This window comes from Balaenoptera acutorostrata, chromosome 14 (assembly GCF_949987535.1).
Source record: "Balaenoptera acutorostrata chromosome 14, mBalAcu1.1, whole genome shotgun sequence".
NCBI lineage: Eukaryota > Metazoa > Chordata > Mammalia > Artiodactyla > Balaenopteridae > Balaenoptera > Balaenoptera acutorostrata.
The window spans coordinates 90,889,160-90,915,997 of NC_080077.1; the positions used below are offsets into that span (position 1 = coordinate 90,889,160).

The 26,838-nt window shown below is 31.6% G+C and overlaps 1 protein-coding gene across 2 annotated transcripts in view; it reads left to right on the forward strand.

Moving 5' to 3' along the window:
* Nucleotides 1-26,838, forward strand: part of EYS (eyes shut homolog) — a 1,775,980-nt gene that overhangs the window by 137,502 nt on the left and 1,611,640 nt on the right. For both annotated transcript variants that reach the window (XM_057527983.1, XM_057527984.1), the window contains exons 7-9: nt 3,911-4,050; nt 11,530-11,696; nt 25,416-25,676. In XM_057527983.1, coding sequence (XP_057383966.1) covers nt 3,911-4,050; nt 11,530-11,696; nt 25,416-25,676 — 568 coding nt within the window. The remainder of the gene's footprint in view (nt 1-3,910; nt 4,051-11,529; nt 11,697-25,415; nt 25,677-26,838) is intronic.

The window sequence follows — 26,838 nt, forward strand, 5'->3', positions numbered from 1 at the left end:
ACCTAGCTTTCCCACCACATGTGTCTCATCCACATGATGAGTAATATAGGTGCAAGATTATACATGGCATCATTGGCTCTTTGTTCAAAAGAGTAAACACAGATGTAGAAAGGACTGTGGAATACTCCCAGTACTGATTTGACAATCTATGAGATGTATGATAAAGGGAAAAGAAAGGAAGGCATGCGATAATGTAGAATTGTATATGTAATAGGCTACCTTTTGATTCTTTATATTCTACTTGGGATCCTCTCTCTTGAAGTCTTTTTTTTATGTTCTTTGTCTCGGTGTACTGAAATTTCACTATATTGAAACTTTTGAGGATTATATTCTTCTTAAAAAATGAAATATCATTGAAATATTATATTTGTTTCAGGTGTACAACATAATGGTTCCATATTTGTATATATTGTGAAATGATCACCACAGAAAGTTTAGTTAACATTCATCACGACACATAGTTACATTTTTTTCTTGTGATGAGATATTTTAAGATTTACTCTCAACAATTTTCAAATGTACAGTACAGTACCATAGATTATAGTAACCATGTATATTACATCTCCAGGACTTACTTATTTTACAGCTGGAAATTTGTACCTTTTGACCACTATGCCCCATTTCACCCATCCTCCACCCCCCATTTCTGGCAATCACCAATCTGGTTTCATTTTTTTTTTTTTTTTTTTTTTTAGATTTTTTTCTTTTAGATTCCACATATAAGTGAGATTATACTGTATTTGTCTTTCTCTGTCTGACCTATTTTACTTAGCATAATGCCCTTGAGGTCCATTCATGTTGTTGCAAATGGCAAGATTCCATTTTTTTATGGCTGAACAATATTTTTATATATTTATATATATATATATTTACATAATCCCATTTTATTTATATATATGTATATATACATATATATATGTATGTGTATATATATATATATATATATATATATATATATATATATATATATCTGCCACACCTTCTTTATCCATTCATCCACTGATGGACACTTAGGTAGCGTCCATGTCTTGGCTGTTGTAAATAATGCTGCAGTGAACATGGGGTGCAGATATCTTTCTGAGTTAGTGTTTTTGTTTCCTTTGAATAAAAACCCAGAAGTAGAATTGCTAGATCATATGGTAATTATATTTTTTATTTACTTTGAGGAAACTCCATACTGTTTTTCATAGTGGCTGCACTAATTTACATTCCCATGATTGTATTCTTGTTCATATCTTGTTCATATCTCTTGATAAACCCGCTTATTTGGAAGCATGTCTTTCAATTTTTAGGTAGTCTCTGTATTATGTCACTAAGAATTCTTTTTCTGTTTTATTTTTCTGTACCCCTAAGTCCAAAATTTTGATATTGCATCTCCTAAGTTGATTCTTTCATTTTCTCATAATCTCGTATTTATTTTCCATTATTTTATTTTGTTTATTTTCTACTCTATTCCCATTTAAATATCTCAAAACTAGTGTTGAATTTTTGTTTTATTATATTTGTAATTGTCTAGAGAATTTTCAGTAGTCTAAATTGGACATTTTCATGATATTCTGTTGTTTTATATAAATAAAATAATTTTCTTATGTCTATAAGACTATTAGAGCTTTGATTTGTTTTAATTTTCTTCTGGTCCATTCAGTACCTCAATTTTCTGTAAGTTGAACGATGTTTTGTTCTTTCTCACTTGGAGTCTTTCTGCCAACTTCAGGTGACTCTATTTAGAGGCGAAGACTTAAAAAGATTCCCTTTCTCCAAAGAATAAACCTTGAAAATTATTTATTTGTGGGCCTGGGGGAAGTGAGTGAAGAGTCAGTATAATATCCGAATTTGTGATTTGGTAGAGAAGCTGTGTTACTAATCTCGCTGTTTCCAGAACCCACCTCAGTACCACATTCTCGGATGTCTTTAAGTTCTGAGCATCTCAAGATTGTCTAGGTAAATGACTTTGTTTTTCATAAACATGCTTTCTAATTAGACTTTTATGTTTTTTCTGTTCCTATTCTGCTAAATTAGTCCCCATGCCTCCACCATCTTTTCAGCTTCTCAAAATTTGTTTTCTCCCCTCTAGCTCTCTTACTGCATTAAAGTTTTGTTTTATTTTATTAATTAATTTATTTATTTTGTTACCTCCTTTTAGAAGTCTGGGGAGGAGGAGGCAAAAATATCTCAGTTAAATCAAAATGTTTAATCAGATATATCATTATGGAAAGCTTTGTAAATTGGACAATTTACATGAAATAGATGCATTCCTAGAAAAATACTAGTTGGTAAACTGATTCAATAATAAGTATAAAATCTGAGTAATCCTACAAGCTCTAAAGTAATTGAATAAAATAGTTTTTAAAAAATCTTTTCACAATGAGGAATACTCAAAAAATAGGGTCTTATATCCAAGTTCACCCAAATATTGAATAAACAGTTAAATGTAATACTATTTCCTTCAGAAAATAAAAGAATTCATTGTACCAGGCTGACATAACCATATTATAGTTATTTTCTCTCAGCACGCTGAAGATATGATTTTTATTGACATCATTCATTTACTTCTCTTTCTTGTGCCTGATCTGCTGATAATCCTATCCATTGATTATTTTATTACTAACATAGTAATAATATTTTTTAATCTTAAGAATACAAGCAGTCAAGTTACACTGGTAAGGCTGAAAATAGTTTGAAACATTCTGCATGGTTTCTTCCTTTTTTCCCAGAGTGATAGGTGAGATTTCTAAATGAGGTCTGCACACAGCAGGGAGATTTCAGCTTGTGAACCCTCTCTATTTATAATTCAGCTGTACTTTGCATAATTTAGATGATATTTTGCAAGAAGTCATGTCTCACGAATCGTAGGTTTGTAAATTACAAACAATTCTAAAATAGAGATATCAGCTAGAGGATTTTGTGGATAAATACTATCTCCCTAAAAAATATTATAGTCTCCTTTATAGGCGGTTTAGTTATATGCACAAGGAGATTGTATCAGGCCCCCCATGTTCTTTCATTACCTGGAAATGTTACATCCACTAACGGAAAGATAAGAAGTGCTCAGCTCGACTAAATTAACTCTTTTCTCCCCACAATTCTAATATTTCCATTTGGGCTTTTGCTTTTTTTCACAGTTTCCAAATCTCTCATTCTATATTTCCCTATCTGTTTACCAGTTATATTCATCTTTTCCTATAGATACTTCAACACATTTACCACAGATATTGTACAGTCTTCGTATAATTCTAAGCCTGGGTTATCTGTGTGTCTGCTTTTATATGTCACATTATTTTGCTTTTTAGCAATTTCATTCTTTATTGTGTCACAGATATTATATTTAACATCAGAGCATGAAGTAGCTGCATTATATATGTATATGTATAAATGTGTTTACGTATGTCTATACCTACGTATACACACACACACACACACACACACACACTCACATTCCCTGACTTTCTTCCTTCTTGTCAGGAACCTAGGATGAGATACTGACCATTTTTCTATTATAAATATTTTAAGGAATTTTTCCAAATTTCTTTTGAAATGGTTCCCTATACAACTACAATAGATAAAGAGCAAACACTTTTTGTGTAAAATGTATTGTTTATCATTATTACATTATTTTTATAAATATTAATTGGAAGTTTATTTGGCATTTGATTGTTTTTTAAAATGTATGGCCTGAAAACTGTGTCTAATTCTGTTGCTGTATTTCTTAGTCCATTGTTTAAATGAGAGGGTTGGGCCTTATTCTGCTTTAGGTCTCTTTCAAATCTAATATTCTACAAATGTAGAAGCTTATTTTGTGTAGGTGTTGTCAAATTGCATTTATCAAGTAATGTGACAACTGCTTTTAATAATTCAATGTGAATTCAAGCGTGTGAAAGGTTATTTAATGTTTCATCTCTTTGTTTGTAAGGATCTGAAGGTGAAAGTCGTGAAGTGGTTACTGGTGGCTACTTCTTTCTCACTTGCAGCTGCATGGAAGGTGTTGTCAGTCTGAACCGATCCGAAGACCTTGGTCATGTGTGTTGGTTCCTACGTGAAGGAACAAGGAAGGTGAGGTACATTTCTGTAGTAGCTTCTTATTGCCTCTTTAACTCATAATTGTCTGATATAATTTGAAAAATGCTAGAAATGTGAAGATTGCAAATGCAATGTTCGAGATGTCCATAACTTAAGTATAACTTCATAAACAAATTCTCAACAATGTACTTGGAAATCTTTTTACTTCTTATATTTATAATATAGAGAGGTAGTAAAGAGTTTTAAGAATCACTTTATTCCTAGTCTTCTGTCTTCTATTTATGTTATAACTTACAGACTGATTTAAAGCCAGTCAAACACAGATGTGATAATGCCACTTTTTTGTTTAAAGATCATAAAGAACTACCTTTGTCTTTGGAATGTAGTTAAATTTCTTGAAGATTTCTAGTCTCTGGTCAGTCTTACCACTAACAACTGTGGGACCTAAGGCAAAGATACAAAGAATGGCCCTCTTTTTCCCCATCTTACCTCTACCGTGTACAAAATAGATATTTCCAAAGAACACAACAAGAAACAAAAAATTTAGAATTTTAATTTTAAGTAGATAAGGAACTTCTTGTCAAAATGATTAAGGAGTTTTCCAAAAAGTTTAGAGAGTTAACCTAATATTTGTAACCTCTCTTGTCTGGACACAATCGAATTTGGTCATTTTATAGAAACAAAAACTAAATTTTAATTTTGTTTGGTGTATCATTCATACAAAATTTTCAGTAAAGATTTGTAAGCTCTTTTCATTATGCATAAATACATTAATATTGAGCCAACTTTATAAAAAATAATGCAAATCTTTTTGTACATAAAATGCAACCATCTAGAAAGGCATTACAAATACAGACAGACTTCAAATTCTTCAGAACTTTTAATTTCACGTATGCTCTCAAACATATCTTTCATTATGTATTTAAAATTCATGAACATATGTATTAAGCTTAATATACTTTTTCACATATGTATTTAGCTAAGTACAGATACACAACTATGCACATAGATGATTTAAGTTTTTATCTTTAAGAAACATTTGACTTTATCAGCATATTAAAAAACAATATATATTATATTAATTTAAGTAATTGTTTTAGGAAACAAGCAAATCACATATTATCTTATATACATATTTCTATTTCTCTGTATTCTTTTAAAATAATTACCAACTTTAAATAAAGTAATTAACATTTGCTTTTTTAGACTTAATAGAAAACACAGAGAGAGCAATCCAATAATTTTTAGCTATTTTATTTTTTCATGAGAACACATTTTATATCACTTTATCAACTTTTTTGTTAGACAAAATAAACATAAATATACCTATATAAACATAAATATACATCACTTAATAACATGTGCACATTTTAATTTCCGTTCTATAAGAAACACAGTAATTTAAAACTATATTTAGAGATCAATATTTGTTTATTTTTCTTACTTAAAAATTATTAAGGTATCCAAAGATAATTTATTAATTCAATTTAGTATCAGTGTAAGGTCTTCCAAAGATTTGGAAATTGCAATTTACAATATCATGTTAAGTTCTTATAATTTGCAGTATCATCAATAAAACACTCCAGTACATCAGTGTAGTAGAGTCAGTGAAAATGAATTAGATTTAACAGTTTAAATTATATTCATTATTAAAATTTCAAAAAATAAATACAATTTCAATTATGTCAAATTCATATTTTTATAATTATAAACAATCTGAGGAAACAATAATAGAACACTTTTTAAAAGTTAAATTAAATTGTTCTAATTTGCCTAAGGAGTCTTTTAGTTATTGGGAAATTACATATGATTTTTTTTAATATAAATAAAGCTCTGTGTTCACATATTTAAAAAAATCAAGACTTCTGAGTTCATGTCAGAACTCTAAGGGCCTAGTGCTCTTTTCATCTAAAAGACTAATTAAATTACTTGCACACACAGGTACACTTTTTCTGCTTTGTTAAATTTTTGGCAAAGGGAAAACACAAATATAACACAGTTAAACATTTTCTTCTCCTTGTATTTTTGACTGTGTGAACAATAGTCCTAGACTGTACATATAATTATAGAAAATTATTTATGATCAATTAATTTAAATTTTTCCTAAGAAAAAAGAGGAAGAAACAGCAAAAAAGAAGAAGTGAAGGAAAGCTAGCTTCAGACAGTTATACAATCATGATGGTTAAAAGTTAACTATCTTCAGGACTTCCCTGGTGGTCCAGTGATAAAAAATCTACCTTCCAATGCAGGGGGCCTGGGTTCAATCCCTGGTCAGGGAACTAAAATCCCACATTCCGTGGGGCAAATAATCCCACACACCACAACTACTGAGCTCGCGCACCTCAACAAGAGAGCCCATGTGCCACAAACTACAGAGCCCATGCGCCCTGGAACCCACATGCCACAACTAGAGAGAAGTCCACACGCCGCAATGAAGAGCCCACACCACAAGTAAAGCTCCTGCATGCCTCAACGAAGATCCTGCATGCTGAAACTAAGACCTGACACGTTCTTGTGCATTAAACAGTAATCTCTCTATTAGACATGGTAGACACAGCTCCCGAGACCTTTTCTCTTTTTGTTCTAATGCATCTGTCTAGTGAACAATCTTGTTCATGTCAAAATTCCCCCAGAGTGGCCACTGCAATTGCAGGCTGTCCTTGAGAAATTATAACAATTAGAGAGATGCCCATGACTTACAACAGGAAGGGGGGATTGTTTGTGTTAAGGCCAGAGACACCAGGAGGACCCCAGAAAACATATCAGGCATCTGTGCAGTGTCACATCTCCAGAACCTGCCAGAGAAGCTGGTCCCAGCTCAGGGCCAACAAAAGTGTTCACAAGACTTTGAAAATGTGACTCAAGAAATATTCTGTTCATGGAATGCAGACTGATGCGACCATCTGAAATCATCACTCATTTACATCATCTGGATGATGATGTTACAGAACCTAAACATACTCTTACAGATTCCCCAGAGGAAGTGATGTTGACAGAGAGAGATTTCATCTCTTTAGATCCAATTGGAATACATAATCAAAAAATTCCTAAAATGTACCTGTATGTACCTATGTTACTGTCGTAGTAGGAGAGAAGAAAATCCAGTGGTCTCAGAGCAGGGTACCATTTGCAGTCTAGGGTCCTGAGCTTTGATAATGAGGCTATTTTAATTGGATCCTTGCAGAATGTCGTGTTTGTTCACTGTTGACCCTCCAAAAGACCACCAAACAATTCTGTTAAGGGCACAATTAGCAAACACAGAAGGCCTAGCCTACTCACAGAGCAAAACACTTGCAAACTCAGGAATAACTCAGTGTACACCACACATCTCATTGGTCAGTCTCTTACCTAATTTTCTCCAGTACTGTTCCACTAGCTCATGCCAGTACTTAAAAACACACATGTGTATTGTCTCAGCAGAGTTGAGTTCCATCTCTCTCCTATTGCAATGGTCATGAATAAAGTCGTTCTTGTCTGTTTAACTTTGTCCAGTGCAATTTTTACTTGGTTAATATTTTTCTAAGAATCCAGGTTTCTGCATATCATGATAAAGAAAAGTCACTCAGTCCTATCCCTGAACTCTCTTTGCATATCTATTTAGTTAACAAGGGCCAAAAAATGGTAAAGTATGTGTCACATATTAGGCCTTAGAGTTTCTCCCCATTAGATCCCTTTGCTGAGTGACTTTACTAATATAATGTGGAAATGACAAAATAATTTATATAAACATACAAGATATTCCATGAAATGATAGCAAATTTAAATAAAGTTGTTTACTTGCATATTCAAAACATTTTTCAAAAGTATGTTGTAAATATTATACATGTAGCTTCTATCCAGCAGAAGTTAATTTTTTGTAGTAATATTCTGTAATATATATGCATCAGTAGTAATGAATTTCCAGAAAAAGAAATTCTGGAAGTTTTGTTTTCCCTCTATTCTCCTTGTAAAGGAACGATCATCCACAGCATAGATTTAAAATTTTATTACATTTCTGCCTCAAATAAACATTTTTAATATTAAGAATAAAATAAAATATCATTCCATTTTTGTGTATTTTTTAATGATGGCATTTTGTACAATGACACAAGTTAATAATTCACTATAATATAATTATTAATTACAAATATCATAATATAATTATAATTGCTAATGCAACTTTTATTATATGTAGTATTATGTATAACCACTGAGTTTTCCAGGGTAATTTATATTTGTAGTTATAGGTTTTACTCTAATCATAGGCATACCTGAGTAGATCTCAACCTTTTTTTTTGCTCATAATGCTCATTGAAAATCTGATGAAAGCTGGAAACAGTTCCCTCACGATAGCTTATGCACACACAAGCACACTGATTTTCATAAAATTTCAGAGGGTTAATGGACTCCTTTTAAGTAGATTCCTTGATTTTCTATATTGAAAAACCAAAAAATCTTTCCCCTAGATGTGCAAGGTTGATTCAACTCAGTAAGTATCCACTGATATAATTTACTGTCTTATAAGTTTTTCTGAGAGATCTCTTCTTATCTCTAAATTTAATTATAGAAAACTAAAACTCTAGTAGAAGACTAGACTATGAATAGATAAGAAACTCCGCTGAAATATCAAGTTGAATATTTCTTAGTGTCAGCAACTACTTAATGGTTTTTAGATACAGTAAATAATTGCAGTAAAGAGTTCACCACCATCAGCATATGATGAAAGCATTTAACAAAGCTTTAAATGCAATTTAGGTGTTCATAGCACAATTTTTAGACAAAAGATAGTGTGGTTTTTGGTACATAGTTTAAGGAAAACCCATTAGACACGTTTTCATTTGGTTCTTTCAGTTTTTCTTAAATCCTAGTAATAAATTATTTTGAAAATAAACCAAAAAGGAAGGTATATAATTATAGGAAATACTAGTTTGCCATAGTCTGAATACTGCACTATTATTCTTCGTTGTTAAAACATTGTTTTGTCTTGATTTTTTTGTGTATTAGTGACCTAGATTTCTAATAACTAAAAATACAATGATTCTTTAGTGTATGACATTTTTCTCTCCAGCATAAAATAGCAAATTATGCAGTTTTTTGTGTTTTTCAGTAGAAATCAAAAATTAAGCATACATGAAGCCTCACAGATTCTAAGCTCTGAGTGTGATTAGCTGGTAATATCTAATTTTTTTCCTTGTGTTTACTGAATCATCCCAGACTATATTGAAAACATGCAAACAAACAAACAAAATCTCTGTATTTACCCAGTACCTGGGAAGCATTGCTCTTTTCCACAGTTTTCATGGGCCAAATGGATCGATCTGTATACTCTTGACCAGACCAGGAAACAAGAAAAACAATCAAACAGGAAAGATGGGGCAGCTGCTACAGGTGGGGCAGTGAGTGTCAGAGCTGCGGTAACAGACACAGGGTTAGAGTCTGAGTGACAGGAAGCAGATAACCACACAAAGTGGCTCTCTCCTGAGGGGCCACACTGGACAGTGCAGCCTGGGTCTCATCTACTTATTTGAAAACACATATAATTTCCTCTCTACAAGCAGACTGTACATACAGTTTAACAGGACTGTGCATGCTAAAGTATAATAATACTAATACCTCACAAATTAAAAAAACTTATACCAAGAAATCAAGAAGACATATTGTGTGTATGTGTACAGAACACAAGCCGAATTAGATTTTAGAATAAGACTAATTAAATTATATTGCTTTTAGAATTAAAGCAAATCAACTAAGAGGACTTCCAAGGTAAATGGGATAATGGAAGGAGATAATGGAAAATTTAAATATAAATCCAAATCTTCCAATACAATCTCTACAAGACAGTACAGACAAACAAGGAGAAAAAACACAACCATTAATTACTGGTGTTTATGTATATGTTACTTATGAGTGATTGAAGTTTTAGTGCGTTGTATTTGCTAGTTGTGTTGAAAGTGAAGAATTTACGTATTGCATTTTTATATAGTATATTAGAAGAATTGGCAAAATTTGAATAAAGTTTGCTGGTTACAAAATATAGTATTAAAATCAAAGTTAATTTCTTAACTTTGATAATATTACTGAAGTAATGAAAGAGTATATCCTGGTTTTTATAAGAATACACATTAAAGTAATTGAGAATAAAATGCAACACAATCACAAATTTCAGAAAATAACATTAATAATATGAATATATATGTATGTACAGATGTATATAAACATATATTACATATATACATACATACATATAATGCACACATAGATATATACGGAGAGAGAGAATAATAAAATAGTGTCATTAAATGCTAATATCTGGTGTTTTATATGTAAGAGCTTATTTAACTTTGTGAGCCAATTATAACAATTTTCCTTTAATTTAAGAAACTTTACAGCAAATATACTCTGTGTGTAGGAATGATTAGGCACTCAGTGAGGGATAAGGATTTTCTGAAGTACAAACACATAGAGAAAACATGTAAATTCAATTATAATACTTTAGTCAATGATTAAGAGTAAATAGCATTTGAAAAAAAAACTCATCTGTCCACGTCAAAGACCTGTTCTCCTTCCTAGTGGATTTAGAATTCTTAATTGACTTGAGCTCCAAATAGAAAAATGGAAAAACAGATTCTCATCTAATGCTTACCCAACAGAGACTAGATCTCTATAAATAATTAATTTGTCATTAAAGGATCACACTGCAAAACCAAATTCCTAATTGTGTTGCTACTGATAGGAAATAAGTTAATGGAGTTAAACAAAACAAAACAAAACAAAACAAAACAAAACCATAAAGAAAACATGGAAATATTCAGAGGAAAATTTTTTAAAGTTATCAAAGTTCTATTGTGTTTTGAATTCTCTTCTGAGAGCTAGGAAAAGATATGCCTGAGTTTAAGCTTTCCATAAGACGTGCACTTCTCTGATGACAAAGTTTGCCTAATTCTTTCAGGTAAATCTATTGGGCATATCTGTGTAAGATCTCTAAAAATAGTTAAAGTGATAATTTTTTTTAAGAATAAGTATAATTATGACTTCCAGGCAAATATAAAATAAAGTGTTAAAATTTTACTTAATTAATTTTTCATAGGGATGCAATAAAATGTTACAGTCAGTTCAAAGGCAGAACCAAATACCTCACTCAAGGAGAAGAAGCTATTTAGTGATAAAGGAAACAGGTTTTCCATGGATCTGGTTCTCAATATAATGCTATTTCCACTATAACAGTTAACATTTTAGCAATGTGAATAAAAATTTGACTTAAACAAAAGCTTAAAAAAATTCAACAATTTTATAGTGGATATTGATCTTTTTAACTTATTACAATTTATGTATTACTGTTATAATTTGAGAATGAAATGAATTTGACTGTTGAGAACAATTTTAATATAAATCAAAAGTGAATTTGTTTCATCCTTGCTAAAAAAAACACATGAATTTAATACATAGGGAAAATAAGAAAATCAAACAGAAATAATTGTAATATTTTAGTATATAATGGACATTTACAAAATTCTTATTTTTTATCTTTTATAGATATGTGCAAATGGATGTAGTTGGTTGATTAAAGAAGATGATAAGGGATATTGGTGCCTATGTACTTCCACATGGCTTTGCAAAATGTGTCTGGAAAACGCAACTGACTATGAAGAAAGTAGGTGTCAACAAGAAGCTATTTATGAAGAGGAAATTAATATATTCAGGTATTTTATTCATCATTTCAACAAAAAATATCACCTATTTATCAAAATATTATAATTGTAATGATAAGCCATGATTGAAATATTTAATAATATTTAATAATATTTATTTTTGTTTAAAATGGCATTCATGCATCAAACATATACATATATAGTTATTATATGTTATGTTATGTCTATTATATATTATAAATAACAATAGAACAAAAATGAGGCTGATAAAGAATAGGCTTATATAGAAATAATTTTATCACATTAAAATTAAGTTAGTATCTGTGGGAGATTAAATCTGTGAAAGATTCTGATATGTTAAGATGTATACGGTAATCTGCAGAGCAACTATTAAGAAAATAACTAAAACAGTACAGTAAAATAGCATTACAGGTATTAAAATTTTGCCCTCAAAAATATTTTCTTAATACAAAAGGAAGTGGTATCAGAAGAATAGAGGTTTAAAAAAAGACGCAAAATGTCTGCAAAACAAAAGGAAATGGCAGACATAATTCCAACTATATCAATAATAACATTACAATCAAGTGGATTAAAAATCCAATAAAAAGGAGAGATTTTTCAGGCAAGATAATTTCTAGATATATACAAGTGTCTATAGGAGACATACTCTACATTTAAATGTACAAACAGATTGAAAGTAAAATGTTGAGAAATGGTATATTGTTCAAACAACAACCATAGAAAGCTGGAATTTCTATATTAATATCAAAACAATAGACTCTAAAAGAAAAGAAGTTCACTGGAGAAAAGGAACAATATTTTATAATGATAAAAGAGTCAATCCATCAGAATATGTAGCAATTATAACCATATGCACCTAACAACAGAGACCCAAAATGCATGAAATAAAAACTGACTGAATTGAAGGGAGAAATAGCCAGTTCAACAAGGATAGCTGAATACTCCATTTCTGCACTTTCAGTGGTGGACACAACAGTTGGCAGGAGAACATCAAGTCTACAGAACATTGGAATGACATTATAAATCAAGTAGAATGAGTAGATAAACACTGCAGTCAACAGCAGCAGAATAACATTAAGCTCAAATGCACATGGAACATTTTCCAAGTTAGATCATATATTAATACAAGCTGCAATATATTTAAAAATATTGAAATTTTTTTTTTTTTTTTTTTTTTTTTTATGGCTGTGTTGGGTCTTCGTTTCTGTGCGAGGGCTTTCTCTAGTTGCGGCAAGTGGAGGCCACTCTTCATCGCGGTGTGTGGGCCTCTCACCATCGTGGCCTCTCTTCTTGTGGAGCACAGGCTCCAGACGCGCAGGCTCAGTAATTGTGGCTCACGGGCCCAGTTGCTCCGCGGCATGTGGGATCTTCCCAGACCAGGGCTGGAACCCGTGTCCCCTGCATTGGCAGGCAGATTCTCAACCACTGCGCCACCAGGGAAGCCCCTGAAATTTTTAAAAAGTATGTTTTCTGACCACCCTGAAATGAGATTAGAAATCAAAAACAATAAGCAATTTGATAAATTCACAAAAACATGGAAATTAACACAATCCATATGTCAATTAATCAAAAATAAATCATAATGGAAATAAGAAAATCAATTGAGATTAATTAAAATGAAGACACAACATGTCAAAACCCATGTGATGTAGGTGATGCAGTGGTTAGAATAAAAATTATAGCTGTAATAAACAAGGACAATCTCAATCAATATCCTAAACTTCTAATTTAACATGATGGAAAATGTAGAAAGGAAGGAAATCATAAACTGTAGAGTGAAATGAATTAAATAGAGTATAGATAAAGAAGAGAGAATATCAACAAAACCAACGTCTATCCATTGAAATGATTAACAAAATGAATAATCCTTATCTATACTAAGACAGAGAGAAGAATCAAGTTACTAAAATCAGTAATGATAAAGAGAACATTATTACTGAAATTACAGAAAGAAAAAAGATTATAAGGAAACATAATGAACAGCTGTATATCCAAAAATCTAGGTAACTATGAAGAAATGGAGACATTCCTAGAAAAACATGAACTACTGAAACTGACTCCAGAAGAAACAGAAAATCTAAATAGATGGGTTTTTTAAGTGAAAAGTTTGAATTATTAATTCAATGAGCAAACAAAAGATTCACACTAAAAAATATCCAGGACTAAATAGCTTCACTGGGGAATACTTGAAACATGTAAAGCAGAAATAATAGAAATTATTAACTCTTCTAAAAATAAATGAGGGAGCATTTCTCAACTCATTCTATGAGGCCAGTGTTACGTTGATAACAAAACCAAAAACATCACAAGAAAGTAAAACTACAGACCAACATGTCTAATTAATCTGAACACAAAAACCCTCAACAGAATTGTACGCAGCAGATCCAGTAACATGTAACAAAGATTATACACCATGACCACGTGGGATTCATCACAGAAGTGCAAAGTTGGTTTAACTTTCTAAAATCAATTAATGTAATATGTCATGTCGATTTAATAAAGGTGAAAAAGAAGACACATGATATTTCAATAGATGCAGAGGAAAAAAAGCATTTGACAGAATCCAACACCCCTTCATGATAAAAACAATCAAAAACAAAAAGAAAAAAGAAGATACAATGGAACTTCTTCAAACTAGTAAGAAATTTAAAAAGAGAGAGGCAAACATAACTAACTTATTTAATGACAAAATAATGGAAATGAAAATTAAAATACAGATAATACTTTATACCCTCTATTATCAATAACATGATCAAAAAGAAAGATTAATAGAAAATTCTGGTGTTGATGAGTTTTTGGAGAAATTGGAACCCTCATATGCTGCTGGTGGTATATAAAATGGTGCATGTAGGTACTTTGAAAAGGGGAGTTATAGATTTCCATAAAACCCAGCAATTCCATTTCTAGTAGATACTCAAAAAAATGAAAATATATTTCTATTCAAAAACTTCTACATTAAAGTTTGTAAAGTTAAATTTATTCATAATAGTCAAAAAGTTGAAACAACCCAAATGTTTATCAAGTGATGATAAATTGAAAATAACATGCATTACATTCATGAAATGGAATATTACCCAGCAATAAAAAGTAATGAATTACTAATACATGCCACAACATGAACGAACCTTGAAAACATTATGCTATGGTAAAGAAGTCAGTCACAAATGACAGATCAATAAATATTTGTTTAGTAAAACAATTATTTTTCAGGATCTTTTATTTATAAAAAAATCCTTTATTCTGTAATATAAATGCATTTTTTCTGACTGTGTTTCACTCTGTTTATGGTAATTTTTCTTTTATTTGCAAAATGTCTTGCAATTTTTGCAGTTAAAATTACCAAAAATTTTATGACTTCTTAACATTGTCCCATAAATTAATACTAAACTAGCACCTAGCAAAGATGGCAAGTGTAAATACTTCATATAGCAGTACTTCATATAAAATTCATATTAAATTAAAATTAATATATAACTCATATAATGTTAATTCCTATATATCAGTCATAATATCTAGAAATTATTGTATATCACTTACTATAATAGCAAAAGATATACAAAATTTTAGAATTAACTTGCAAAAGATGCTCAAGTTATCTATAAAAAACTCTATTACTCTATTAACTTCAGTTAAAAAAAGAAAATAATAGATGTTCTGAACACTTTGAAATATAACCCTTTGACTTAGATATTAAGCCATAAACTGGCCAAGATACCAATTCTTCCCAAGTTAATTCACACATTCAGTGCTATATCAAAGCACTGTATGTTATTTTAGAAACTAATGAACATGTTCTAAAAGCTGTATACAAAAATAATATTTTATAAATAGCTTAATCATCTTTGCAAAGGAAGAGTAATGGGGTGGGATTTCATATACCCAGACTACAAACCCCATGTGGTGTCATTTTAAAAACCAACAGTGGGCCAACAGAGACCTCTGAGAACAAGGATGTATGTATGGGATCCTTATATATAAGAAGTTTAGCCATAATTTAATGAGAATACACAGGGTTCTTTAGTAGAGCGTAATGGGGAAATGGCTTACTATTAGATGAAACTGAATTGCAACCTTATACTTTATTTGGGATCAGATTCTGAATGTGTTCAGAGACCTAAAGTTAAAAGGAAAATAAAAATTATGATGTAACTGAAAGAAATGTAGAAAAATATCTCCATGATTTTGAAATGGAGAACTTTTAAAACTGCACTATTGATACAATGAAGTATCACCTCACACTGGTCAGAATGGCTATGATCAAAAAATATGCAAACAATAAATGCTGGAGAGGGTGTGGAGGAAAGGGAACCCTCCTACACTGTTGGTGGGAATGTAAATTGGTACAGCCACTATGGAGAACAGTATGGAAGTTCCTTAAAAAACAAAAATAAAACTACCATATGACCCAGCAATATCACTCCTAGGCATATACCCAGAGAAAACCATAATTCAAAAAGATACATGCACCCCAGTGTTCATTTCAGCACTATTTACAATAACCAGGACATGAAAGCAACCTAAATGTCCATCAACAGAGGAATGGATAAAGAAGATGTGGAACATATATACAGTGGAATATTACTCAGCCATTAAAAAGAACAAAATAATGCCATTTGCAGCAACATGGATGGACTTAAAGATTGTCATACTGAGTGAAGTAAGTCAGAAACAGAAAGACAAATATCATATGCTATCACTTATATGTGGAATCTAAAAAAAGGGTACAAGTGAACTTATTTACAAAACAGAAATAGAGTCATGGATGTAGAAAACAAACTTATGGTTATGAGGGGATGGTAGGGGAGGGATAAATTGGGAGGTTGGGATTGACATATACACACTACTATATATAAATAGATAACTAATAAGAACCTGCTGTATAGCACAGAGAACTCTACCCTGCAATGGCCTATATGGGAAAAGAATCTAAAAAAAAAAAGAAAAAGAGTGGATATATGTATATGTACAACTGATTCACTTTGCTGTACACTTGAAACTAGCACAATATTATAAATCAACATTATAAATCAACTATATGCCAATAAAATTTTTAAAAAATAAAATAAATAAAACTAAACTCACAAGGTACAACTTGTAAAGCCAAACAATTACAGTACTGTAATAGAAATTAAGGATTTCTTTCAAACGAATGGCACTAGCAAAACAACAAAATAACAACAATAATAATAATGTTAACAGATGGTTGATCATTCATGCAAAAATAGTTTTCTATTGATATATACTTCATAATAGTACAGGTTAAAGTGTATAATGTAAATGAAATATTTAACTCAGGTTTGAGCCTGACCACACTTTTGCCCTAAAATGTTCAAAAATATTTTCTGGGAATTTGGAAAAACTTAATGAGGACAAAAAAATCCCATCAAAGTTTTGTTCCTCAGGACTTCCAGATAGTTTTTGCCAAGTATGGGATCATAATTTCAGAAAACCAGGAAAGACTGTGAAGTGTTCATGGCTCCAACGCATGTATGAAGCTTCAAGTTTATGCGCAAGTCACCAATCCCTACTTGCTACCAGATATATAACAAAATGAAATCAATTCATTCATACACTCATCAAACATTTATTGAGCAGTCCCTAATTAGAAAACATTGTGCAAAATGTTGTGGAAATGAGATCAAATAATGCACCATCCATAGGTAAATTAATATTCTCTTCAGAACACATCTCATGGTCATTTCATTTCATTTAGAAAGCAAATATCTTTTTAAACTACTAAAATAACTATTATTTTCACTTTCTAAAGACACAAGCAGTTTATTTTATAGCACTGAATTTTATGGCTTTCTTTCTGGAAACTTAAATTAAACCTGTTTCTCTACAGTCTATTTTAGGAGTTTCACATTGTCCATGTAATGCTAAGTATAACCAAAACCACTATTTTTCAGTCATAAGCAAGAGTCCTATTTCAAAGTGTAAAATATAAAAGTCCATGATAAAAGCAGATATAGTTTCAAGACCTATGTCTGTAGAGTCAGGAGGCTTGTATAAACATATATTTATGTGAATTTGTCACAGAAATATATTTCACTCGTGTTTTAAAAAGTTATTTCTGAACCAAGAAGTCTTATGATTATTAATTTCTAAGACTATTGTAATTTCTGCCGTGATATCAGTGCCTTTTCATTAAGATATGAATTTCTTGTTTTCTGTTTATTTTTAATTTTTGGTTTAACCTGCACACTTTGCAAAAGTTTCTGTGTTACATTTTACTTTTGGAAAAAGAAAAATAAACTGGACTATTTATAAAAGTGGCTTATTGCTTGTGTGTATGTGTGTATGTATGTATGTATGTATGTATGTATGTATGTATGTATTTTTTGGTTTTGATTAGTCTTGGTAGCACTAAACCAGGGGTCCCCTGGCAGGAACTGGACTGCACAGCAGGAGGTGAGTGGCAGGACAGTGGGCAGAGCTTCATCTGCCGCTCCCCATCGCTCCCCATTGCTCACATTACTGCCCCAATCATTGCTCGCATTACCGCCTGTACCGTTGCTCACATTACCGCCTGAAGCACCCCCCCCCCCACCATCCCGTCCGTGGAAAAACTGTCGTCCACGAAACTGGTCCCTGGTGCCAAAAAGGTCGAGGACCGCTGCAGTAAACCACATTTTCTTTAGTGGCTGGAAACTTTTGACGATTGCATTTACATGCACTGATATATTTTTTCCTCCTTATTGTCCACTGGAAAATGAGATCACCTTGCTTCCTTAAGCTTTATAGTAAAATGATATAGAGGTCATTGCTTAATTCATTTAAGCAATTCCAAAATAGATATTATTATACTGTCCATATGCATGCCAAAATTAATTATAATAAACTTAATTAAAGGAAACATTTTTGTATAATTAAGTTTCAACTATAGTATGGGTTGAAACTTAGCTAATGTATACATAATTCTCTCTCAGGTATCTTTTTTTTTTTTTTTTTTTTTTCTCTTTTGGGAACAAAGCAATATGGTGTTAAACATATACAGTCAAAGTTTGACTATATTATAGCTTCAGGCTCTATTACTTTTCATGCTTTTTTCATATGTCAAATAATAAAAATATTTTTATGCATGTTAGATGATTCTGTGCTACCTGGGCCATATTTTTATTTTAGTCCATAATATCTAGATAGCTTTTTATATGTCTAACCTTTTTTGCATTGCTTTTCAAATTATCTTCTAAGACTATGAATTTTTTGAAGCTATTTATTCAAAACTTTTAAGATGAGCTTTCTCTTGGGCTTCACCCAATTTTAAGATACGTTTTATGATTACATAGTAAAACAATATTAATGGAGCATCTGCTGTATATAAGACATATGGACCATAATCTTAGGACTCAGAGTAATACGTAGAGTAATATATTTAATGTCTTCTATTTCTAGAATATTTTTCTATTAAAAATCTAAATGGTGAATAAAACTATTAAATCACAATATTTAATACTGAGACCATGTTTTCAACATACAGACTTTCACCTAATGTGTTTCTTTGTCCTTTCATGCATATTATTCACTTCTTTCAAATTTAAATATAAATCAACTTAATTTATTTAATAATAGAGTTATTCCATTAGCTTATTCATGAAGTTTTCCATTAGCTCAATTTATTTTCTCAAAGTAAAAATTCTATGAAATCATAAGAATATTTTAAAATTATAAAAAAATATGTGGAGCACTGTAATTTTCTTGACAGTTTTTACAAAACTGATATACTTGTAACTGAAGAGCTTTCAACTTAATAGCCATTTATTTTAGCACTGTGTATCCATGTACACATATATGAGCAGATATATGCATATTATTAATAATGTTAACAAAATGCTTGGCACACTAGTACATGATTAGGTGAAAATGGTGAATGCTTTAGTAAACTGGAGAAATTTATTTTATGTCAATGATCATTCAAAGAAATGATCTTGTGTTCTGGGGACATTTTGGAAATTTCTAGGGTCATTCTAATATTCAGTATAATTGGCTGCAACAACTGGCATTTAGCAGGTGATTGGTGAACACCTGAACAAAAAAAGGTGTTCCATGTTTTTTACCATTTCCAAGAGTCTCATCATACATTATGTATGTATATAAAACCTTGCAATAAATATCTGAGTCAAGATCTTAACTTCATTTTACTTACTGACACAAAATATTTCTACAAAATGTTAATAATCATTGGATTTTCCAAGAATGAAACTTTTATGTTAACCAAGAAAATATTATGTTCTATTCAGGAATTTGTTAAAATTTATTAACCACATTGGGACATTATATCATCCTACTTTGAATTTCTAATACCAAACTACAATTCTCAGTCTCCAATTATAATTGCCTCACCCATAGTAATTCTGCCTTTGGGTGCAAACAGCTAACCACTTCAATATATCTTCTACTTCACTCATTTCTACTAAAGATGTATTTTTTATACATAAATGCATTCAATTACAAATTAGTGTCCTTTTATATCATCTTATATCAGACTTAGAGCATCATCTTGATTTTTTTTTTACATTATTAGATGTGTAGAGAGGTTATACCTATAAATTCTATTATATGAAGTAAAAAGGGTGCCATAAAGACCAGAAATATGAGTCAGACAGAAATATATTATAAACAGAAAATATTGCTCTAAGTTGGTTTAGACTATCAATTTGGAAAGACAGTAACTAAATACTGAAGGGTATGAGGGCTGTATTTACAGTCCAGAAATAAGAGATCCAGTTTCCTCAAGCATGGGAAGATAAGCAAATTGAAGGGGACAGTTGGCTGTTGCCAACTGTAGCAAAAACTCCTATGTTGAAATAGGGAAGAACTTTGGAAGAATTACCACTCTGTGCAATTTACATATAGATACATGGGCTTACGTGAAATCACCTTCATGTATAGTATGTTATGATTAAAGTCATTTTTACTGACACTTTTTAGTTATTTTCCTTTGCTTTTATATTTTTATCAATATATTTTTTTGTTAAATCAGTTTAAATTAGACTACATCAGAAAGGTGATCTCATAATAAAAATCTAAGAAAAAGATTTATATAATTTAAAAAAAAATTACTATAGACACACCTCAGACATATGCTGAGTTCAGTTTCAGACCACTGCAATAAAGTGAATATCGCAATATAGGGAGTCACAGGAAGTTTTCGGTTTCCAAGTACATACAAAAGTTATGTTTACACTATACCGTAAATCTATGTGTACAATAGCATTATATCTAAAAACAATGTACACACCTTATTTTAAATACATTTTATTGCTAAAAACTGCTTACCATCATCTGAGACTAGTGAATCTGAATCTTTTTGCTGGTGGAGAGTCTTGCCTCCATGCTGATGGCTGCTGACTGAGCAGTGTGGTTCCTGAAGGCTGGGGTGTCTACGGCAATTTCTAAAAATGAGACAACAATAAATTTTGCATTATCAATTGACTTTTCCTTTCAGGACTGATTTCTTCATAGCATGCAATGCAGTTCGATAACATTTTACCCACAATAGAAGTTCTTTCAAAATTGGAGTCTATCCTCTTAAACCCTGACCATGCTTTATCAACTACATTTATGTAATATTCTAAATCCTTTGCTGTAATATCAACAATCTTTACAGCATCTTCATCAGGAGTAATTTCCATATCAAGAAACCACTTTCCCTTCCCATCCATAAGAAACAACTCTTCATCTTCTCAAGTTTTATCATGAGATTGCAGCAATTCAGTCACATTTCAGGCTCCACTCCTAATTCCAGTTCTCTTGCTGTTTCTACAACATCTGCAATTCCTTCCTTCACTGAAGTCTTGAACCCGTCAAAGTCATCCATGAAGGTTGGAATCAACTTCTTCCAGTCTCCTCTTAATATTTTGACCTCTTCCCATGAAGGAAGAGTTATTGTTCAGCACAAGAATCCTACCAATGATGGAGGGAAAAGCTCCAGAAGTGAATTAAAGATGACTGTGGAGTGTATTTAAATGTGGATATAAAGTTAAACAATCCCAAAATCATGACTACATCCATTATACCAAAAAACAAACAAACAAATTTAGAAACAGGGCACATTAGGATGAACTGTAGGTGTATCAATCTTCTTATTTTTTTTTAAGAGGAATACAGCAAATGGAGATTTGAGTGTTTAATTTGAAATTTTAAACAAAAGCAAAATAAATAATGAAACAAGATATAATGAACTAAAGTTAAATGGAAAAATATATAAATATTCTAATTTTATAATCTTTATTACAATATTTCAGTAGATAATCTCTGAAGTTGTTCAACCAAGAAATAGAAGGCCAAGTAGATTAAATAAATTTAAAAGAAAATCAGAATCTGACAAATATTACAAATTATAAGATATAAATCACACCAGAAGCTAATAAAACGAAGAAACAAAATGTAATTCACAGAGTAAAACAGGAAATAAAAGGATTTTATAGACACAGACATTTGCACACACACACACACACACACACACACACACAGTAACTGTAACATCTATTAAAATAGCTGAAATATAGAACTAAAACAAACCTAATTATGTATTGCTTAAAAGAGACAACAATTTGACTCTGAAAGGTTAAGAGAAATAGACTAGGAAGAAAATAATACAAATTATTATTAATTTGATTAAATTAAAACAAGGTGGAAACTATATGATGAAGACCTCATGTAATTTACCATCCCAACCCAAATACTTTTCAAAGTGAATGAGCATTATTAATAATTAATCTATAAAATGTGATTAAAACAGGCATAATATAGACAGACTTATATGCCATGTGACAGTTGTTTAGAGTTTACCTAGATTTTTTTTTTTTTTTCAAAGTCATAAGGGGTGGCAAGTGAGAGGGCATTGAAGGGGAGTAATTGTGTTCTATAACTTTATTCAGGTAAACATAAGCACATTTGATATAGCTGGTGACAGAGTAACCTGCCCAGTAATTAATATACTTAATCCTCCTCTATGAAGTAGATCTAGTACTGATGATTTTACAGATAAGAAAATTATTTATAAATAAAAATTATTTATAAAGGTATATATATATAATTTATATATTTATTATAATTATATATAAAAAGAGAAAAACATTTATAAAATAAGTTAAAGAAGAAAAATTAGTGCCAAGCCTGGTGCTTTGAATATATCAAAGCATTCACTATACTGCCTGCCATTAACAATCTCAGTGATCCTTGGCAAACTGCATTAAATGGCCAAGTTTTTTACAGTGACAAGAAGAAAGGTTTGAATTAACTGAACTTCGACACTCTTGCTGGCTCCAAACACCTATGGTAGGTGTTTGATTTAGGTTGACTTAGGTTCAGTGGGTTAATTTTCATTAATAATAACAGAGTGATTTGACATTGCTCTTCTCAACTCATTATCATGTTTATATGATTATTTTAAGCGTCCTTTGAATAGTTGGCAAGGGATATTTGAAAATCAAAACAACTTAGACCAAAAATTTTCACTATATTTTAGGTATCTTTCTCACCTTATGCTTTCTTTTTCTTATGACTTATATGTACGTGTATGCAATATCCAAAAGAATAAATGTGGTATATTATATAAGTTATAATCATTAAAATGATATCTCATAATCCACATTACCTAAGGTGATACCTAGCATATAAAGAAGACCCAAGAATATTTGTTCAATACACTTAATAAATAACTGAAGTACTCAAAAGATGTGTGTATATGAAATGAAGAAAATACAAGTTAAAAACCAGTATCTCTCTAACTTCAGAAAAAAACATTCCTCCTTTGTTGATAGCTAATCTGGCTCTCACCATTAAACCTACAGATATTTTCAATAATTTACAAGAAACACAGACTACATTTCACAATTATCTTGAAATAGAGAAAACCACATTAAAAACTACTAGAAAGTATTGGCTAAATTGAAATTGCCATAGGAATTAATTTTGTGTGCATGCTATTAAAGTCTCATCAGGATTTTCAAAATCATTGAAATCTATACTTAAAAAATTTAAAATGACTCAATGAATTGCATTCATGTACTCAAGAAATATAGATATTTAAAAATTCCAATATAGCTTTTAAAGAATTATCTGAAAAATACTTGGCATTGCCCTTCATCTATATCTTTAATGAATAATTGCACTCAGTGAAAAATTGAGTTAGAATAATCCATTATGTGTAATGGTATACACACACACACACACACACACACACACACACACACACACACACAATATACCATAACTCTCCACCTGCCTCATCATCCCATCATGTAAGATAGGTTAATTTCCTCTAATTCCCAGAATATTTGTACTTAATCTAACCTCAGAGATATTGTAATAATCTACTTATCACCTTCCCCAACCCCTGCAAATTCTGAGTGTCTTTCCAGCACCTCATTTATTTACTCAATCATTACACATTGAACAAGTTTTCTTGGGTTCTCTCTCTGTGCTAGGAACTGGCATATACTAGCATATATACTGGTGATAAGAATTGAGAGGGAATAAGACAGCTATTGTTCCTGCCTTCAGAGAATTTACACTATAGGCAACTAAAGAACTGAGATACTCAAGCATTTGCAATAAAACCTATTAGAGTCATAAATATTAGGGTAAGCAGAGGGTGACTTCCTTGAGATAAAGCCAGAAATTTGTTCACATCAGCATTAACTCATTTAGGTCAATGCCAATCACATAGACAATGCAAACATATACTTAAGGAACGAATATAGGAGTGAATGAATGAATACTATCAATAGAACCTAGTATTAATTAAAATCCTATTAGTTTTAGGCATGAGATGAAATATTTCAAACTGGTTTTGTGCTGGATCAGCCTATCAATAGTGATGTCATTGTCCAGGAATGCCCGGGGCCCTCACCTGGCCTGCTCTACCTGTGGCAGCCCTCACGGACATTTCCCCAACTGGAGCCCATGTGACCAACGGCCTGGCCCTTGTGGGTCTTATCATGATTGTAAGACGCACCTCAGCAATAACCATCAGAGAACTTTGACAAAACAAGTTTTATTACCATAGTTTGTGGAGGAGGGTACATGGCACTCCTGGGCCACACAGCAAGGTCGCAGCTCAGGTAAAGAGACAGAGAAGACCTGGGGTTCTGCCTTTATTGGGGTCCGGGGTGGGGTGCCTACTAGTTTCAGTGTTCATTCTATTAGTGAATTTAAAACATAAAAGTGGGAATTAAAGAGCAGGGAGGGAAAAGCAGGGTCCCCACAAAAGGTTATTTATCAAGGTCAAACAGGGCTTTCTAAAACGGGAAAGTTCATGAGGGGCGGGGCCTTGGCTTGGCTTTTTATGTACTCGTGTAGCTGGCAGTGTGTTTATTTCAGATGAATGTGTTTGAAATGAATGTCTTGGTAATCAAAAGCTTAATGCCAGGCACTTATACTACTATCAAAAATTGTCATAATTTTCAGGCACTCACACTAGAGAACTTTCCAGCACATTTTCGCAAAAATCCTGACACACACGTACCGTCATTTCACTTCAGCAGGTCACATAGCGGTTAAGTGGCAGGACCCGTATTTGAGTCTAGATCTGTTTGTTGCCAAAGTTCTTTTCAAGCATCATTCTGCACGATAACCAAAATTAAATTTTGCCAAGAATGGACACTTTCTACAAGAATATTTTAAAAGTACACCACACAACCTTCTTTAATATGTTCTCATCCTGTGGATTTAAGTAAATATGCGATAAACATTTAAACCTGTTAAATTAGATGACTAATTGGGTTTTTTTTTGCTTTTCAGATGCAGCTGTTTTCTTGGTCACATGTTTAGAGTCAGTATACTCAATGTTGATGACTGCTTAGGAAACCAGAGCACATCAGTGCAAGGCCTCTGCCTGGCCCATTTGCACACCTGCAGTTGTAGCTCTCTGCAAAGATGTGAAAGACACATCTGTGAAATAGAAACTGAAGATTGTAAATCTGCGCCCTGCAAAAATGGAGCAACAGGTACACATTTAAGTGACTATTTCTTTGGCAAATGTGTCCCAGGATTTACAGGCAAGTATTTCTTGAAATCAAATTGTCTAGTGGATAAGGTGCTTAATGCATTTATTTAACATATCTCAGATGTGTCTAATGATCAGTATTGTAGCTTGCTTTCTCATTTGGCAAAGTAAAAATATCTTCCCTTGGAATAATAGGATTGCTTCTTTGGGCAATTACATGGCTGACTACACAGCTTTGGCTCATGCAAATGAGGCTGCTAAGGCCAGACTGCACCACTAAGAATATAATGTACATGTCAAAGGTCTGAAGAGAAAATAGGCAAGCATAACCTCACAATAATAGTGCCTAAACAGCTTCAGTACCCCCTTCAACCTACTGTTTGGCTGCCTAAGCAAACTGAGTGCCAATTTTTTCCTAGTTTAAAAACAAAATTTTGTTTCAGTATTTCTGAGGTCAGTTTAATGCCCTCACATTAATAAGATTAAAAAAAAAAAAAACATAAAATCACAACCATATTATATTCTTTGTAAAATCATAGAGGACAAAATTCACAGTGGCTACATAGTAAAAAGGCAGCTTTTGACACAAAAATATCAGAGATTAAGCATTCAAATTTATGTTATTTGAGACTTTATGCTTGGTCTTACATTGAAGTGATGTTCATAAAAATGTCAAAACTTATTTATTATAATTGCCTTATAAAAGTCAGTATGAAGACAATACAGGAAGAAAACATAACTGTCACTTTTAAATCACACCTAACTTTAGGTAAAATAATGAAAAAAAAATATTTCATGCGGTATGATATCCCATTTTATTAAGCAGACCCAACTCTAGGAGCTATTTGGACTTCCATCTTAAAATGAAAAAATATTTTTCCTATTCTATATTTAAAGTAATATGCTGAAGCTTTTGGCGGCAATTTAAAAAGATAAGTTCTAAAAATGGAAATGATGATATCATTGGAATAAACATATGGCCAGCCAGATTAGCTTTTTAAGGATGAGAATATATTTCAGTGCACAAATTCTGGTAAGCTTGCTAAAAAGTTGTTCCCATTACTTCACATTTCACATTTCAACATGTTTTTAGTAAAAATAAGATAGCATAAAATGTGCTAGTGCTGTTGAAATAGTTGTATCTGACTTAGAAAAAACATATACATATATTCATCTGTTTTTATCACATAGGGTGTCTTCGAGAATTCAGTGAAAATA